At 39.9% G+C, this 18,053-nt stretch overlaps 1 protein-coding gene across 2 annotated transcripts in view; it reads right to left on the bottom strand.

The window, feature by feature from the left end:
• The window catches only part of kcna4 (potassium voltage-gated channel, shaker-related subfamily, member 4), a 34,028-nt gene extending 17,442 nt beyond the window's left edge, over positions 1-16,586 (bottom strand). For both annotated transcript variants that reach the window (XM_082162600.1, XM_082162601.1), the window contains exons 1-2: positions 15,615-16,586; positions 11,495-15,295 (exon numbers count right to left, since the gene is read on the bottom strand). In XM_082162600.1, coding sequence (XP_082018726.1) covers positions 12,786-14,804 — 2,019 coding nt within the window. In that variant the 5' untranslated portion in view covers positions 14,805-15,295; positions 15,615-16,586 and the 3' untranslated portion in view covers positions 11,495-12,785. The remainder of the gene's footprint in view (positions 1-11,494; positions 15,296-15,614) is intronic.
• Positions 16,587-18,053: the final 1,467 nt, after the last annotated feature.

The following is an 18,053-nucleotide window of genomic DNA, read 5'->3' as shown; positions in this document are numbered from 1 at the left end:
TCTCTCATTCTCCCTCACATACACACACTTAACTCTGGTGCAAGTACCGTAAAATAGATTTTAGCTCAGGTTTCCATGGCAACATTAACATTTCCGCCCCCCCAAACTAAGACAGCTTTATAGCTATACAGAGGCTGGTAGAGGGTGGGAGAATGGAAAGGAAAGAAAAACTCATCCTCCATTTGTGCACAGAACAACAAGGGGGAAGTCAATCATCTTGCTAGACCTCATCTGTCTGTCTGTCTGTAACTCTAGAGTGGAGAAGGAAGGAGTCTTATTTGAATAAATATGTAAAGTTTGCAGATACATTTTGGCAGAGACTGCATTCAAGCAATGAAGATAAAATACAATACATTCATTCTAATACATCAATGATTTAATTTAGTGCATTTCTTATTTGTGGGTTGGTTAATCTAGAGTTATTACTTTGTTCTTTTGTAGTTTTAATTATTGTAAACACATCTGGCACTTTCAATAGGAAGAATCAAAAACAATTTCAATACAAAACTCATGGCAGGTGATTGGTTATCATGAAACAGATTTGCAGTAGGCCCCTGTGATGGTCTTCCACAAGCAAATCCGCATGAAATGTTTGGTTAGCAGAACAGCAAATAAAAAGCTCTCTTGAGGAAAAACCATAGATGCTCTCGTACCCACCGCAGCAGTACTATAAATAATAATAAAAAAAAACACATTAGTCTCAGTTTATACTAACAACAGTGTGTCTATCCCACAGAGAAACAGGAAGCGCTGGCTAATTCCAGAGGCCTAGACTGCAGTTTCTCAGCCTGCTCTCTGGGGGCAGCATGACATGCCAATTAAAGCACAGGAAACCCACCAAGATAAACATTCAGAGCAGAATGATCAAAACAATGAAGATTTCCTTGCTCGGCAAGAGGAGAAACTGAGATGGCTGTACAATGAGACAGGATGCAGGGCAAATGCTAGAAGTTGATAGACTATTTATATATGAAAAATGCTGGGTTGTTTTAACCCAATTTTGGGTCAAATATGGAAAAACCCAAATGTTGGATTAAAAATGCAATGTAAACATTTAACGCAACGGTTGGGTTTGTCCATATTTGACCCAAAATTGGGTTAAAACAACCCAGCATTTTTTAGAGTGGGAGCCATAGACAACATGCAGGAAATGATGGGCCTACTTGTGCAGAAGCATGCTGCATTTACAGCTCAGCAGTTTCCCTGCTGTATTTCCAAGTGCATGAATGTCAGAAGGTCACTGACTCCCGCTTGGCTTCGCTGTCTACCTAACCACCAAAAAGAGCAAGAATTACATCAGGGCATAGTCAGTCCCGTTTGTAATTCCTTTCTCCTGATCAGTGTGTATGTGTGCTCTGGATCGGAGATGGTCTATGATGCAGAGCAAGGCCACGTACCTCCCCAGGACACTACAATGTCACATCTTGAAAGATGGTGTCATTTAGAGGTATGGATGGTTGAACAACTTGACAAGGAAGGACAAGAAACTGAATTGTTGTACAATTCGATCTAATGCATTTGGGAAATGTCTTTGCAGTGATGCAAATAATAACTCGGGGTATAACGATTAATTTGTTTTACCAATATACCACCAATAACAAGTACATGTAGGTGAGTACAGACCATTGATTTAGTTGGTAAACCAATTCAATGCAATGGCCACTAGTGAAACAAATACTTTATGGAAGCTTGTTTCCGCCACTGAATATTTTTTTTTTAAGATAATTGGGACTATTTATCTCACAATTCAGATTTTTTTTTTTCAGAATTACAAGATATAAACTCGCAATTGTGAGAAACTGCACATTTATATCTTGCATCTATGACTTTTTCTCGCAATTGCGAGTTTATCTATAAAGTCTGAATTGTGAGACAAAAAGTCACATAAATCTTTTGAATTATTTTATTCCGTGACGGAAACAAGCTTCCATAAACAAGTGAATTTAATGTGCACTCAGTAATTTATTGATGCCAATGGTTACCTTGTACTTTATGCTGACCTGGATGCAGGATCACACTAACTTCCATTGTAGAAATGCACTATTCACAGTCAGTGACATAACATTTATTCCACAAGTGTCCAATAACAGTAGGGTTTCCTGGGTAAAAGTTGTAATATTTGGCTAGTCAATATGTCTACCCCCATATATTTTACCACTGATGTAAAATAGATGATCTTTATATCATGTGAATGTTTAACCTGAACATTAATTTAACCATGAACATACATTTTCAAGCGTAATATTAATTTCTTTGTGTAAAATAATTTTAATTCAGAAAAAAAAAAAGTGCACAAAATTGCTTCTTTAAATTTCATCATTATTATCATTATCTTCAATTATTTGTTGTTTTCCAAGTAGCCTATATTGCTTATTATAAAATGATTTTCCTCTTAAGTTACTTTTGGTGTAATAAATCATCCTTCTCGGTCTTGGCTAAAATACATTGGGGATCCTATAATCCCCTATAAAAGAATTTTAAATCATATCGATTTGTTGGCAACTCTAATAACTACATGTATATACATAAATGCATAGATGGATTAAAATTGAGATATTGAGAATGCGATTCTGAAATCTCTCCATTTCCAGAAATGTTCTAGCACATGCCAAGTTAAATTGTGATGATGATATAATGATGTTATGTAGGCCTATGCTAGAAATGTCTTTGTTAGAGATTGCCTTCAATCTACACTCTTCTTATTTATTACAGTTTATACTTGTTTAAAACTGACAACAACTTTCATCATTTCCAACAGATCTGGCGTGTAGTGATATTCAGATATTACAGGTTATCATATTGAGCAGTACTGAAGCATCAGTCATTTTTTCCACAATATCTTGAGAACAGGATTGACACTGAGCAGAATTCAATTGCATTGCATATCCTATTCCTTCAGCATTATTGCCAGTCTGAAGTGTGTTCTCCAGCCTGTGTCGGTCAAATGAAAGACAACTCAGGTAACCATTGCTCACAGTACCATACTAAGGAACTACATATAGTCAAAATATAATTTAACACAAAATGGCAGGTCAGCTGGAAGGAACATCCGTTTAATTTCCAATTGAAATGTTATCATTAATTGCATGTTCTCATGCTACACTAATGAAGGAGGCTGTCATAAGACACAGACGTACTACCAATCATTTTCTAAATAGCTTCGGGAGCTTTTGGAATTGTCTTTTGATTACTTTTTCAATCACTTGCTCTTCTACTAGCTGGATGTGAATGCAGATGACAGACATGATGTGCTGGCCTCTGCTAAGGTCATGAAGTTTGTAAGAGCATCCCATTGCGTGCGTCCCGTCTTGGCTCTCTCATCAGAGGGGTCAGTCCTATTAGTACAGACAATGCACCCTGACCCTCTGGGCATAAGCCGTCAGATAAGAGAAACACAACCCAACAAGACAGAACTGCTCAGCGACACACACATCCTGACCTCCAGTGCCCTGCCCTATGGGAGTGTTATTAAACCCCGAAGGGAAGCGTTTTTGTCTATGTGTGTGTGTTTGTGCGTGCCCATGACAAGTCAACCACACAAACAAACATGTCGAGGAGGGATATGCTGACAACTAAAGAACTGAGCTTCAAAAGAACTGAAACTTCCTCATGGAACACAAGCAGGAGAAAAGGAATATTTGTTCAACAAGTCTATTCCTCCACACACTCAGGTGCAGAGTCACTCTGTCTGAATTGAAGGAAAATATGAGTGTATAAAACTCAGCAGACATGACTTGAATGTGAAAGACCCCTTTGTTAGAAGCACTGAATCTTTCCCTGAATCAGCTTTTAGAGCAATGGCGTGAAACTTATTTTCTGTCCTATCAATGAATTTATTACAAAATACATTAAAATGACAAAATCACAAATACAATGACTGGATACATCTATTCTATGATAGGCATGTTTTTATTTCTGTTTTAAAAAGACCCTTTTAAAAACAAAATTGGGTGATACAACTGTCCTGATATCATACTTAAGAAAAAAAGCCTTATTAAAAGACAGAAATTCTTGACATGCAAAATATTTTATAAGTCATGTGGTGCAACTATATACAGAAACATGAATTTCTATTAGGATATAATAGAAAGGACCCCTGCAGACCCTCATGACTGTGTGTCAAGGCCAATAACTCTCTTAAAATATCACGATTTGACCTTTGCATGACAAGGCTAATTCTAGTTGTAAAATAGCTAGTTGTAAAATGTAATGTGATGTAACTACACAAAAACATAATGCTTATATATGCAGTATATATCAAGCGATTAAAATGTTTAATCTAATTAATTACATGATGTGCCTAATAATTGATTGCACATCATATTAGGTTGAGAAATTACCTCTAAAAGATCATTTAAAGTCAACATTGTGTTAAATGTGAAACACATCAAATAGACATAGACATCAAATAGCCTCCTGAGACCCAGAAAAAAAAAAGGTTTTTGAATTTAGTTTTTTTTTTTTTCATGTCATCACATTGTTTAGAGAATAAACAACAAATGGTCAAAATAATATTATAAAATAATATTAATAAAATAATATTTTATTCATATGTTATGCTATGTCCTCTGTAGGGGACACCAGGATTAAGTTGTTTAAAAAATAAAATGACATGAAATTATATGTATAGGCAAAAACAATGGGATTTTTTTTTTCAATCACCAATACATTTTAGGGTTTCAGGATTTTTTTTTAACCAAAATTTGTATAAAGGTGATTCTCAACTATGTTATGAAAGATATAACGGAATGAATTGATACACCATTTTACTTTATGCAATATGTGGGTAAAATGGCCATAAATTAATATTCCCATTCAATGCAATGTATCGATACACTGTATCTAATTTGAACATTATTGTGTTCTTGGAGCAACATTTAATGAAAAAAGAAGTGTAATAATTGGAGTAATAATTGGCAACATTTTAATAATAATATCTAATATTTCATAGGAATATTGATGTATAATTTATTTCCACATTCACTTGTTGTGTCTCCCAAAATGCCTGATAAACATTATTTAAGTCCTGGTGTCTTCCACAGTGGACACGTATGAAATCAATGCTCGTTCTGTAACAGAAAGTCTTTTTTTTATTTGAAACCCCATAACATTTTCCTGAGATGTTGGTTTATGAAATACAATTTGAAAAGTAGTCCGATTTAAATTATAATTACAATATATTATCATATGTCCTACAATTGATCACTAAATTAATGTCAGACATTTTTAAAGACCAAGGATAAGCTGTTTTCATGGTGAAGCCTCCAAACATTTGGTATCTCTGAAAAGTCCTGAATGTGCTCTTCAAAGGACACCCAGGTTGTGACATGTGACATGTATGATGTCAGAGAAATTCACTCAAATATAATGTCCACTACAGTGGACAAAAGTATATTCCTGGGTCCCAGATTCAACATTGAATTTTTTGCATAAACATTTAGGCTACAACGGGCATATTATATTTAGATATATTTACAGACCAAAACAGTTTGGTTACCGACTAGGCATGGGCCGGTTTCCGGTTTTAAGGTATACCGCAGTTTGGAAACGGTTTTTTTTTTTCTCCATTCTGTCACCTGATGGAGTTTTGGTTTCTTGCCACCATCGCCTTTGTCGCCTTTTGCTTGATTAGTTGGGGACACTTAATATTCAACAATATTATTGATCTGCCTGCATTGACAGAAATAAATTGGGTGTCCACCTTAGAGATAATCACCATATTTATAATGAAACCATCATATATAAAAAATATGATATTAATCATATAATAATTTTATTTATCTGTTACCACTGTAAATCTGTATTAAATTATTGTGGGGTCCCATTTGATGCTTTCAAATTGTAAAAAAATTGTATTTTTTTCTTTTCTTTTTTTCTGTATTTTTAAAATGATCATATGACATTTTATTGTGTAAATACTTTGTGCCTTTTACCCCATGTGTGGGGTACCCCATTTATTCTCATACAAATTCTGTTGCTCCAATGTTAAATAAAAACTTTTCTTTTCTGCAGTCATACACTATGGGAGTAGTGAAAAGCAAATTTTTCTTAAGCTGTGCCTTTAGCCCCTTTGTATATTTATTCAATTTTACAAATGTACTTTTAGTTGATAGTTGCACCACATTCATTAAACTGAAGCTTTTCTTGAAAATGGCTCAAAAATATATCAAAAACTATATGAAACCAACATGAATACAAATAGTTTTTCTTCCTTTTATACGATTTTTCCTTTTCTTGATCATGGTCATTGACCCTTACTGAACTTTGTCTTAGCTGCAGGACTCTGAATTAAACCAAACCAACTGTACACTGGTGCTATCAAGTCCTGTGATCCTAAAAGCCCATTTTGTACCCCTCTGAGCATGAACATGTACCTCTGTGTCATTAAGATGTTAAACATTGCTCTACACAGAACAAGAAGTAATGCTAATTTGTCAGCTGCAACACACCACCTGTGCTTTGGGCCACACAATGCACTTGACACTAACAACGGTTCAGATGACACTTACGGCTCGTTTCCACTGAGCAGTACGGTACAGTACAGTACGGTACGCAATTATTTCCGTTTCCACTGTCAAAAGTTGTGAATGGTACCAAAATGTACCACTTTTTCGGTACCCTTCCGTTGGGGTATACCTATAGGTACAGTGCATACAGTGGTACGGTACCTAAAAGAGTGGAGCTAGACTCACTGCAGAACGTTGATTGGTTGACAGAGAATCATCACTTGCGCGTGCTACAAGGGGAATGACAACATAAGCGATTGGTTGACAGAGAATCATCACTTGCGCGTGCTACAAGGGGAATGACAACATAAGCGATTGGTTGACAGAGAATCATCACTTGCGCGTGCTACAAGGGGAATGACAACATAAGCGATTGGTTGACAGAGAATCATCACTTGCGCGTGCTACAAGGGGAATGACAACATAAGCGATTGGTTGACAGAGAATCATCACTTGCGCGTGCTACAAGGGGAATGACAACATAAGCGATTGGTTGACAGAGAATCGTCACTTGCGTGTGCTACAAGGGGAATGACAACATAAGCGATTGGTTGACAGAAAAATCGTCACTTGTGCGTGCTACAAGGGGAATGACAACATAAGCGATTGGTTGACAGAAAAATCGTCACTTGCGCATTCTACAAGGGGAATGACAACATAAGCAGCGCAATTTTTGAATATACAGTTGAAATATAATACTACTGTTATTGTGTCACGAAATGTAGTTTTAAGAGTTTTTCAGGCGAGAATGTAGTTGTTTAAAGCTCAAATCTGTGGTTTATTTATAAAGATTTATGAAAATTTGATCTAGGTTGTGAGATCTATTCCAGGCTCCTGTACCCCGCCTGGAACAGCCTTTCCTCGGCTAGTCGTTCTGACGTTTACTGCTGACTCTGACGTCTCTGTAGTGGTTAAACATCGGATATAATTCGTCTTGTGTAGACCTAACGGTGATCTTTGGTCTCGTGAATCTATAATTTGTTCCCTGGCCAATCGTTTTGGCTGAGGGTTAAGTGAAGTTTCATAACTTTATATATTTAGGCTATTTGACTTTACTGTTGTGACGTTAGACTAGAGCGCTGACTTTGTATGTTTGACTGAATTGTTTGCTTTCTTTCTTATTGTATAGCTTCTTGTACCTTTTACTTATAGGCTATAATGGCAATTATTGATAAAACTGAAATTTAACAAAAAGAGACAGAGTTGAGTTTTGTCATTTTTAATTTTATTACAGTAAAGATGATCAGAGTACAAATGCACATATTGTCTGGACCATATTAATATGTTTAATATTTTACAAATTTAAACGAAAAGAGGCAGGGTGGTGTTTTATATTTCGTTTTGTTATAAATAACGTTATGCATGCAGTGAATATAATCAATAGGCCTACGCTTGCCTGAACCACATTTGTGTGGCTAATGTTTAAGATTTCTTTAAATGAAAACGAAAAGAGGCAGAGTGGTGTTTTATACAATTTTTCATTTTATTGTTGCCTAAAATGTATACAGAGATAACCGGAGTAGCAGAGCGCGCTGAGTGACGCTCTCAAGAACGCTAGCGTTCCATTTGCAGAATTACCGGACTCACGTCCTCGGGAGTCATTCTCCTGAGTCGGACTTGGCAAGTCCAAGCTTTGCGTACTTGGTATTGAGAAACGCCTAATGTCGGCGCTTGGCTTGGCTTGACGAACAGCCACATGCCGAGAAGCAAGAACAAGATCTGCTGTATGTCACCCATTGTTGTTTACTTTGTTGTTTTCTTCTTCGCGCGAAAATGACGTCGATCGATTCTTTCCGGCATAGGCTACATCACACCTATCAAGTATGGTACTGTTGGCGGTGGAAACGCAAGCCAGATCAGGGTTTACCGTCCCTGTACTGTACCGTACCCTACCGAACGAGCCATTAGCAGCAGAAATAAAAACGCTCTTTTATAAGGTTACCCAAGGGTAACTATAGCTTGTGTTTTTCTGCCCACCCAATTTTAACACATGCAGTGCTGTTGTTTATACTGCTCAGATGTACAGGAAGAAGATGAGGGGATTACAGAGTGAAAAATCTGCCTTGACAACTCAGTTTCTAATCTATAGTGCTGTTGATTTCCCCATCATCCGCTAAGCCTCAGTGTATGTGTGGGTATGGTGATCAAGCCAAGTACAGCTAGACTTCTGTGTCATCCGACACACATCACGCACGGCAGCTAATTAATGCCCCGAGTGGAGTGATGCTGATTGCTTTCGGTTGGACTAATGCCACATTATTCTGGCCCTCCACACTGCTCAAATGCCAGTCTTGATATTTACAGAGAGTCAGTGTTATGGGATTGAGTGCTGCTACACTGATCTATCAATATGGCAAACTGTCTGTCATAGTCATGGGTGATTGATATTAGGAAATCTAGTTTAATATCCATTTACTGTGGCATTGAGCCTGATATTTATGAAGGTGATGTGGGTGAAGGGTTTTACTGATTTATTATACTCTCGCAGACAAGCAAGCACACACATATGGACCTACATTTTAAACAAATAACAAGCATTGTGAATGTGAACTGTACAGTCCATTGATCTCGCATGAATTACATTCTGATTTTTTTCCGTCTCTGACACGTGTGTGATTCTTTGAGTTTTTCTACACAGAAGTGAGAGGGGCTGCCACAAACGGAGGGATATGCTTCCACCCTGTAGTACTTATTTTACAATGGCTGTGAAAGAAGGATAAGAGGGGGCAAATGGAAGGAACAGAGAAAGGAGGAGGAAGACAGATTGAAGACATATTAAGAGAAGATGCCAAATCTTAAAGTCTGAGAAAGAAGCCAACTTTTAGTTTGGTAGGCATTTCACAAATGCAAGACCTGGACTACAGCACAAGAGACTGTTTTCAGAAATATACTCAGAAGTTGAAGCAGATTCAGCTTTTGGACTCATTATCAAAAACATTTAGGCCCAGAGAAACTGCTCAAGATGGGCAACAGTCATTACTTCACAGCCCAAAAATGTTCAGCACTGCAAATAACTAGTGCCGTGAAGTATTGGTGCAATCCAATATGAACTACACAAGCAGAAAATGAAGACACAGAGCTAGTGTAACACCTCTCCACAGGCTATGCAACATTAACCTGTAAACGAGTGCTTAATATCCTGGGTTATCATGAATATCAGTGCCTGTACGGATATGTGCAAAAGTACAGCATGACTCAGCAAGCAGAATCCCATAATGTTTAAGGACTATCAATATATCCTCATTAACTGAATATCTTGTCAGATTTCAACAGTAACCCTAAAGATTTAGTACAAAGGCTACTATCTATCTAACGCTTCTTATTTGCAGTGCAATGGGACAGTCAATACACTCTCATAACAGTGCAAACAATAACACAAAATATGTATCAGAAGGCATGAAAAAAGTATATCATATGCGCTGAATATCATATACACCACATAAAATGAAAAAAAAAACTATTCTCTATCTCTAATGTGTGAGACACAGACAGACAGATATATATAATATCTATCAGATCGATCCATAATATGATGTATTTCCAAGTGAAGCAGGATATTTACCAATTAAATGAATATGAGCTTGTTAAAATAATTCCTGAGTATAAATATTAGACTATTAAAATATTAGATTTAAAATTATCCGATAGTCTGTGCGAAGTAAGTGATGTTAAAAAGGAAAGTAATTTCACAGCAAGAGCAAAGCAAAGTTATTGACTTCTGATTAAAGATCATGAAGACTTTGAAGATGAAGGCCAAGTACCAATGAATTGTTGGTGTTTGGCAGGAATGAGCAGGAAAGAGCAGGAATGTACATTGAAGGGATAGTTCACTCAAATATGGGGTGATTCTGTCATCATTTTCTCACCCTCAAGTTGTTCCAAACCTGTATGAGTTTCTTTCTTCTGATGAACACAAAAGAAGATATTTTGACTTCCATAGTATTTTTTTCCCCCCATACTATGGAAGTCAATGGGGTCCATCAACTGTTTGGTTACCCATATTCTTCAAAACATCTTCTTTTGTGTTCAGCAGAAGAAAGAAACTCATACAGGTTTGGAACAACTTGAGGGTGAGTAAATGATGACAGAATTTCAGAATATAAATATGTTTCAGGGTTAAAATATTTGCATAACTATAAAGGCATTAAGTCATAAAGACAGCAATAGTATGCTTAACATATATATTTTACTTGAAGACAGAGAACACTGCCTGTAATTTAATGTATAGCCTAACATATTATCAGTAGTGCATGCCATCTACTACTACTACTCACTACCGAAAAGGGACACTGTACATTGTGTGCATAGTTTATAGAGGTGACAGCATTAACAGCTTATAAATGCCAGTTGTCTGTTACTTTTTCTTCTAACAGTTTCTTGTAATAATCCCACAAGGCACTAGATTAGCATGCAGAAACACAAGGCACTTGTGATAATCAAGTGTGCATATTTTATAAAAGTACACGTTGGCCAAGTAATCATGTTGTGAATTGAGAGATGGGCAGGCCGAAGGAGGCCATAGTTATCTCCCTGTAGCGTGTGCTAAGAGTATGTCTTATTAATGACAAAATATCGGTTTACTGGAGATTAAATGGCAATTATCTTGTCTACAAAAAGATGGTAACAGCTATTATGACATCAGAAAATGAAGCTCGGAACACTAAATGAGCAATGAGGATATTTGGATTCCAAGGAAACACAGCACAGTTACTCGTCTCTTTGACAATAAGGCCCTTGTTGCTAAGCAATCCAAGGCATTATTGATATATTAGTATAAAGCGAGAAAACATGAAATCTGAAATCGCATGCATGCTGAGATCACGTGGAACACCTGTTCCTAGCCCTGACAGACAACTAGTAGGTTCACGCAGATGCGTAAACACCTGAGCACATGCGTAAACATCTGGATGCCCTGTAACACTGAGCGTGAATAATGACAATATAATTGCTGTGTGACTAAATAATTTCTTAACACAGAAAATGCTTACCTGGGTTCTGCGATTCACTGCGCATGCTCAGTGGTAATCGTGCACTCCAATAGGATGAGTATTCGCTGTGCAAGAAGTCCACCAAGTTCATGTTCCCTTCAGTGCAGTACATTTCCGTCAGCATTTTTATAAAGGGATGCATTGTCATTTGGTAAAGGGATGAAGACAAATAGTTGCATGAAGCATTCCCTTGAAATATACTCCCATGACAGTAACTTGAAAACATTGGCCAAACTGATCCTTCAAGCCATGGTGTCGCTGACTATGTTGTACAAGGTGTTGTGAGACGATGTGAAACGGTTATTTTGGCCTAAGTATTCCAAAATGTGACTCTGATGCTTAGAAAAAAAGAATCCTTGATTGCGTTATGATGTTTTAAATATTGTGCTAATGAACACAAACTAACATGATCGATTGGTTTTTCAATACTCACAAAAGGGACTGACTACAATGACTCTTCAGTCAGCGTGGACAATGTACAAATAACCACAACAGGGGTGTGCTAAAGGGTTTTTTACCAGTGTAGTACTGAATACTGCCATGCGGACACACGTTTGCCATAATGGGATTTAAGATAGCATTGCCTTAAGTTAGGCTACAACATGCTGCTTTCCAATTATGTATAATAATTTAAATTGGCTAAGTTAAAATAAGTCATTACTATTAACTGAATTGGTTCTCAACAGTTAAGATTGCAGCGTATGTTTACTATTATTTCGAAATAATTAATAATGCAATTTTTATTAGGCTATTAGTCGTTTTTCGATGTCCTCCCTCTCTACGTCAGTGTTACATCTGTTTCTTTCCTCTGCATTAAACTGGGAGACTATAACATAATTAATGATAGTGCAAACGATTTAAACGTTATTGCATAATAGCATTAGATAAGAACTCGACTCTTTTCCCTACAATTACTTACAAATGTAACTCATAAAGTGCCTATGCAAGTTCCTTGTTGTTGTCTTCATTAATGAACCGGGAGACGTTTAGTTCTGTCAACTGAACTGAACATGTGGGCAGATAGAGACACCTCTCTCCACTTCACGTAAAGCTGGTGATTTTTGCGTTGCCTGTCACGTGATTACAGGGTATGTTTCTCTACAAAAGTAGCCACATTGCAAAAAATGTTTCAGCTCAGGTCCAGAACTTAATGAGTGTTTTGTGTGTTAGCGCACGCGCGTAGGCTACTGTAGGCTATATGTCTTCAAGTTGTGCATGTGTGCTGTTAACTGATTCATTTGTGCAGTCATCTTCATGAAAACCTCCCGAGGAGGTTATCGTTCTTCCATTATCATACATCTGTCTGTAGGGTTCGTGAATGTGAACTGTTTTTTCCGCCTATGTCAGTACCGTTCCCTCTGCTAGGGCTCTGCGTGTCACCCCCACACAGAGATTCTGTCACGCCCTCCTCCATCTCCATATACTCAGCTGCCTTGTCACCCAAAGACGACCCCGATTGGGACCCTTTGCATTTTCTTAGGAAATCCGTAAAATACGGGCAGCCCGGCGGTGGTTGTTCCACAACGGGTGTCTGGTCCTCGTTATCAGTCTCCCGGTGGTAGAAGTAGTTGAAGTTGGACACGATGACAGGGACTGGAAGCGCAATGGTCAGGACACCGGCAATGGCGCACAGCGAGCCCACGATTTTACCCCCGACCGTGATGGGCTTCATGTCCCCGTAGCCCACCGTGGTCATGGTCACTACAGCCCACCAGAACGCGTCTGGGATGCTGGTGAACTGTGACGAGGGCTCGTCTGCCTCAGCGAAGAACACCGCGCTGGAGAACAGGATGACACCGATGACGAGGAAGAAGATGAGCAGCGCCAGCTCTCGCATGCTCGCGCGCAAAGTGTGCCCAAGGATCTGGAGACCTTTTGAGTGTCGAGACAGTTTGAAGATCCTGAACACGCGGACGAGACGTATTATTCTCAAGATCGCGAAACTCATTGCCTGTTGCCCGTTCTCTTCATGTTGAGCTAGGTCTGTGCCGAGAGTTATGAAATAAGGCAAAATAGAGACGATGTCTATGGTGTTCATAACGTTTTTAAAGAAATCAGCTTTACTGGGGCTCGCAAAAAAGCGCACGATTATCTCGAACGAAAACCAAATGATGCACACCGTCTCAACGATGAAAAAGGGGTCGTTGAATGGCGTAAATCCATTGTCTGCCTGTGTGGAGTTTTTACCTGGGCTGTGGAATTCTTTGTCGTCCCTGAATTCTGGCAATGTTTCCAAACAAAAAATGACTATGGATATGACGATGACCAACACTGACACGACCGCGATCCCCCTGGCTGCACTTGAACTCTCCGGGTACTCAAAGAGCAGCCAGATCTGACGTTTGAACTCGTCCTCGGGCAGCGGCTTCTCTTCCTCCTTCACGAAGCCCTCATCCTCGCGAAACTTGAGCATTGCCTCTTCCCCGAGTTCATAGAACTTGACCTCCTCGGAAAAGATGTCAAACGGCACATTGGCGGGTCTCTTTAAACGCCCCCCTGACTGGTAGAAGTATAGAATAGCATCGAAGCTCGGTCGATTCCTGTCAAAGAAGTATTCGTTACGCAGAGGATCGAAGTACCTGATTCTTTTCTCAGGGTCCCCCAGGAGAGTGTCCGGGAACTGGGCGAGAGTCTTCAGCTGAGTTTCAAACTTCAAGCCCGACACGTTGATGAAAACTCTCTCGCAGCAGCCGTACTCATTGTAAACATTTTCGTAGCCTGACTGAGGACGTCTGTCCGTTAACGAAACCGTCTCCTCTTCATCATGATCCATGATATAGACAAAACTCGACCTCTTGATTCCCTTGTCCTCCTCTTCCTCCTCGCCCTCCGCCTCGTCCTCCTCGATCATGACGTCCTCCTCAGATCCTAGGAGCGCCAACTCTGACTGGCGTAGATCCCCGCCGAGTGCCGCGCGGTTCCGTCTCCAGCGCGCGACGCCTCTTTCCTTTTTTCTCTCTCTGGGAAGTTGCTGTGGTTGCTCGTGGTGTTGCTGCTGCTGCTGCTGTTGCGGCTGTTGCGATGAGGAGGAGGTGGAGGAGGAGGAGGAGGAGGAGGAGGGGCGCGAGGCGGTCCCGGCGCTACTGTTGTTGGCATTCGTTGAAGAGGCGGTGCGACTCTGATGCGGGTGGTTCTGGGGATGGCCACTCGACCCACCTCCCTCTCCGACCGTTCCAGCGTCAGCTGCCGCCGCTGCGCGAGACTGTCTCTCCCTCTCGCGCTCTCTCTCCCGTGCGCGAGCCTGGGCATATCCATAGGGCAGGTGGGTGTTGCAGCCCCCGCTGTCCGCGCCCACCATTGCAAATTCCATCTTCTCAAACTACGAAGTGTTCAGAATGATGGAAAACAGGCGGAAGAAAGAGGCTGAGCAAAAGACGAGTTCAGCAAGTTCATAAATGCACTTGACTGGCACTGTAGGTCCGTTACCTTCGGAAGTGCTTTAAGGTCTTCAGTGCACTTTCACTTATTGTAATTGGACTTTACAATTGTAGCGAAGCGACGTGCTTCTGGTGACATCATCATTATCATCCTCATCATCATGAGAAAAATGTGTCCAACAGTTTTAGAATCCATGTGCGTAGCGCGCGCGCGCCTTATCCAAAGAGAAACTGAATGGAGGAGAGAGAGCGGCTCTTTTCCGTTAACTGAGGTGCTCGGTCTCCGTAGAGACTTTATTCGCCTATGAAATCTCTGGTTCCCATCTTCGCTGTGGGAGGGAGGGGTGGGGTGTAGGTTTGTTCCGTCCTCTGCCCCTTCAGTGGATATGAACGAATCACTAAATCCGCTTGACACCAGCAACAGCTGCAAAGAAAAGAAAAACGTGTTGTAAAAGGCAAACTGCACATCATAATGTAGCCAAGGCAGACTGTGATGGATATGCTTATGAGCAAGACAATTTTAAATAGTAATCAGGAACAAAGGCATAAGTCAATATGCTTGTGCTACATAATAATAATAATAATAATATGGCGCACCCTTATGGTAACAGACCTGCCAAGGAAACAGAAAACAACGCGTGATATTACTGATCCAAAATCCCTTGACAATTAATTATAAACAGTCGTCGCACGAAATTTATCAGCTATCATGCACTCCACCTTCCATTATTCGAGCCACTTACGTAGAAAATGATTTGAGGACGTTTTCACAGCTTCCACCCTTCATATAACAAGCTGAGATGGCTGAAGATGTAAATCCCAGGTTTGTCCAAATTTCCCTCCCGTTTAGGGAATCCAGATATTCCTCGACGTAGCCAAAAGCAGAACATGACACCTTAACAGTCAGGTGTTATCGTATTCGAGGGATAACAGCTTTGGCCACGGCTCGCCGTTGGGTCTTTATTCAACAGGATCTCTCATCACCTGCCCATCTCCCCCTCCCCAAAAAAACATGCACCCCTGCATTTAAGCCTGGACTCACACTCACCAAAAAGCAGGTGCTGCTATACCAAGAGCATGCTGCGTGGCTTGATAAATCACACGAGCGGCGTGAGAATCGAGATGTATCAAAGTTTTAGGATGCCATGTGAAATAGCCTTAGGTAAGTATGCGCAGCGCGCATCTGTCTGCCGCTCAGTCTCGCCCGTTGACCATTGTGCTCGTGTTATTGGGGAGCTGAGCTCCGCCGCGAGAGGCACGTTTACGCAGCGCGCAGAGCTCGATCGCCCCTCAGTGGCTGTGGCAGGCCACTGCGCGTGCACCGGTGTGCTGCAGTTCTCAAACTTCGACAGCCCCTTGTGCATCTGTTGACATCCAGTTAATCGCAACTGCCTACCCGAGGGACTGCTGCAGAGCACGAGCTGCACACACTAAGCAGCCTGTGTGTGGCTCTGTCAAAAATTGCCACATACACTTTCCGTCACGGCCTGTTTGTGTATAGTCATCGTTTGGAAAAAAGATAAGAATGTAAACATAGCATAAAAAAGACTTATGTGATTGTGTCGTGAGGGCTCTGCAGTTCCACTCTTCCACGGCCCATTAAACAAGCAGGAGTTTATACAAAGAGCATAAATAAAAGATTCACCTCCCTTAGCTTAGCACAAACTAAGGTCCGGGGATCTCGAAGGGACGCAAAGGGGGTGCTACAGGATCCACTGAAAACTGGAGGAGAAAAAAATGTGTCAATTAAACATGTTTAACTTAATATTTTTTAAACACATTTATCATATTTTGAAATGATTACTGTTCTTAATAAACAGCAGATGCATGAGATTAATCACTGGGTTTTTTGTTTTGGTTTGTTTTAAAATAACACCTAAATCTACATATTTTGAATTGAAAATGTATTTCTTAAGATTTGTACATCTAACATGTCCTTAGCGAGTATCGCTAAAAGATGCTGTCAACTTATTGGAAAGTAGTATTTATATCAATTTGTTTTTGCAATTAGTACAATGGAATTATAATGACCAATGAATTATTATTGTTTATTTTTAAATTTTTTGGATCTTGGCATTAAAAGGTTTGAAAACACCTGGTTTAGCTCTCAGTCATGCAGAATGATGGCACTGTAAAACTACACACAAAAAAACAAGACAATCAAGATTATTTAGACAAAATGTTAATGCTTCAAACTGACGTTTGTATGAAAGCAAAATGCAAATGATTACTCCCACTACGCCACCTGCCTGTTTCTCCCAGCACACTATTTTATAACAGAGAGCTTTAGAAAACCAGTATCTTCAGCAGCAGCACTGTGTTTAAGCCATGGGTGCTTTATGTATCACCTGGAAAGCAAATATTTTACCTTGCAAACCAAGGAAATGCTCAACAAAAACCAGGTCTGTCGTAGAGTGCATGGGAAATGTGTGCTATCAGAATGATCAGGCTGTTTGATCCAGCTCATTAGTAATGCAGCAGACATTGTATTTGCTCTTGGTTTCCATTGACCAAACTTTACAATCTTAACAACTGTGCATTGACATCTTGCTGTTTTATTATTCAAATACCCTCACTAATGAAATGCAGGAGCTTGTATGGCCTTAGCTTATGTTTTGGTCTATGCTTGTCAATTCTTTATAGGCTATAGAACCTGCATCTGGCACTATACAGAATAAAAGGGGGCAGTATTTTGTTGTTGTACTATTCATGGCCAAACACAGGATGGCTGCTTTTTATGTGTAGAGAGTAAAGATTCTGAATGTAGGTTGTGGGTGTGCGATTGGATAATGGCTTATAGTTATTAGAGTAATGGTGCTGAATGCATTGTAAGCCAGAAATGTGGTCTTGAATATGACTGTGGCAGCAGTAATAATTACATTGAGACCTGAGTAAATGTGAGAATTACTAAGTAAGGCAGCAGCATTTTGGATGCACTGATAGGAGTGAAAAGGCAGGCCACTGCGCGTGAACCGGTGTGCTGTAGTTCTCAAACTTCGACAGCCCCTTGTGCATCTGTTGACATCCAGTTAATCGCAACTGCCAACCCGAGGGACGGCTGCAGAGCATGAGCTGCACACACAGATAGGAGTGACAAGACAGATTGTCTTATTTGGATGGGGCACTTGTCGCTGCATGATAAATGAAGGTCACTGGGTCATCTTGGATAATTTCCAAGATTT

This window comes from Leuciscus leuciscus (genome assembly GCF_965113295.1).
Source record: "Leuciscus leuciscus genome assembly, chromosome: 2".
Lineage (NCBI taxonomy): Eukaryota > Metazoa > Chordata > Actinopteri > Cypriniformes > Leuciscidae > Leuciscus > Leuciscus leuciscus.
This window is presented reverse-complemented; position numbering and strand designations above follow the sequence as displayed.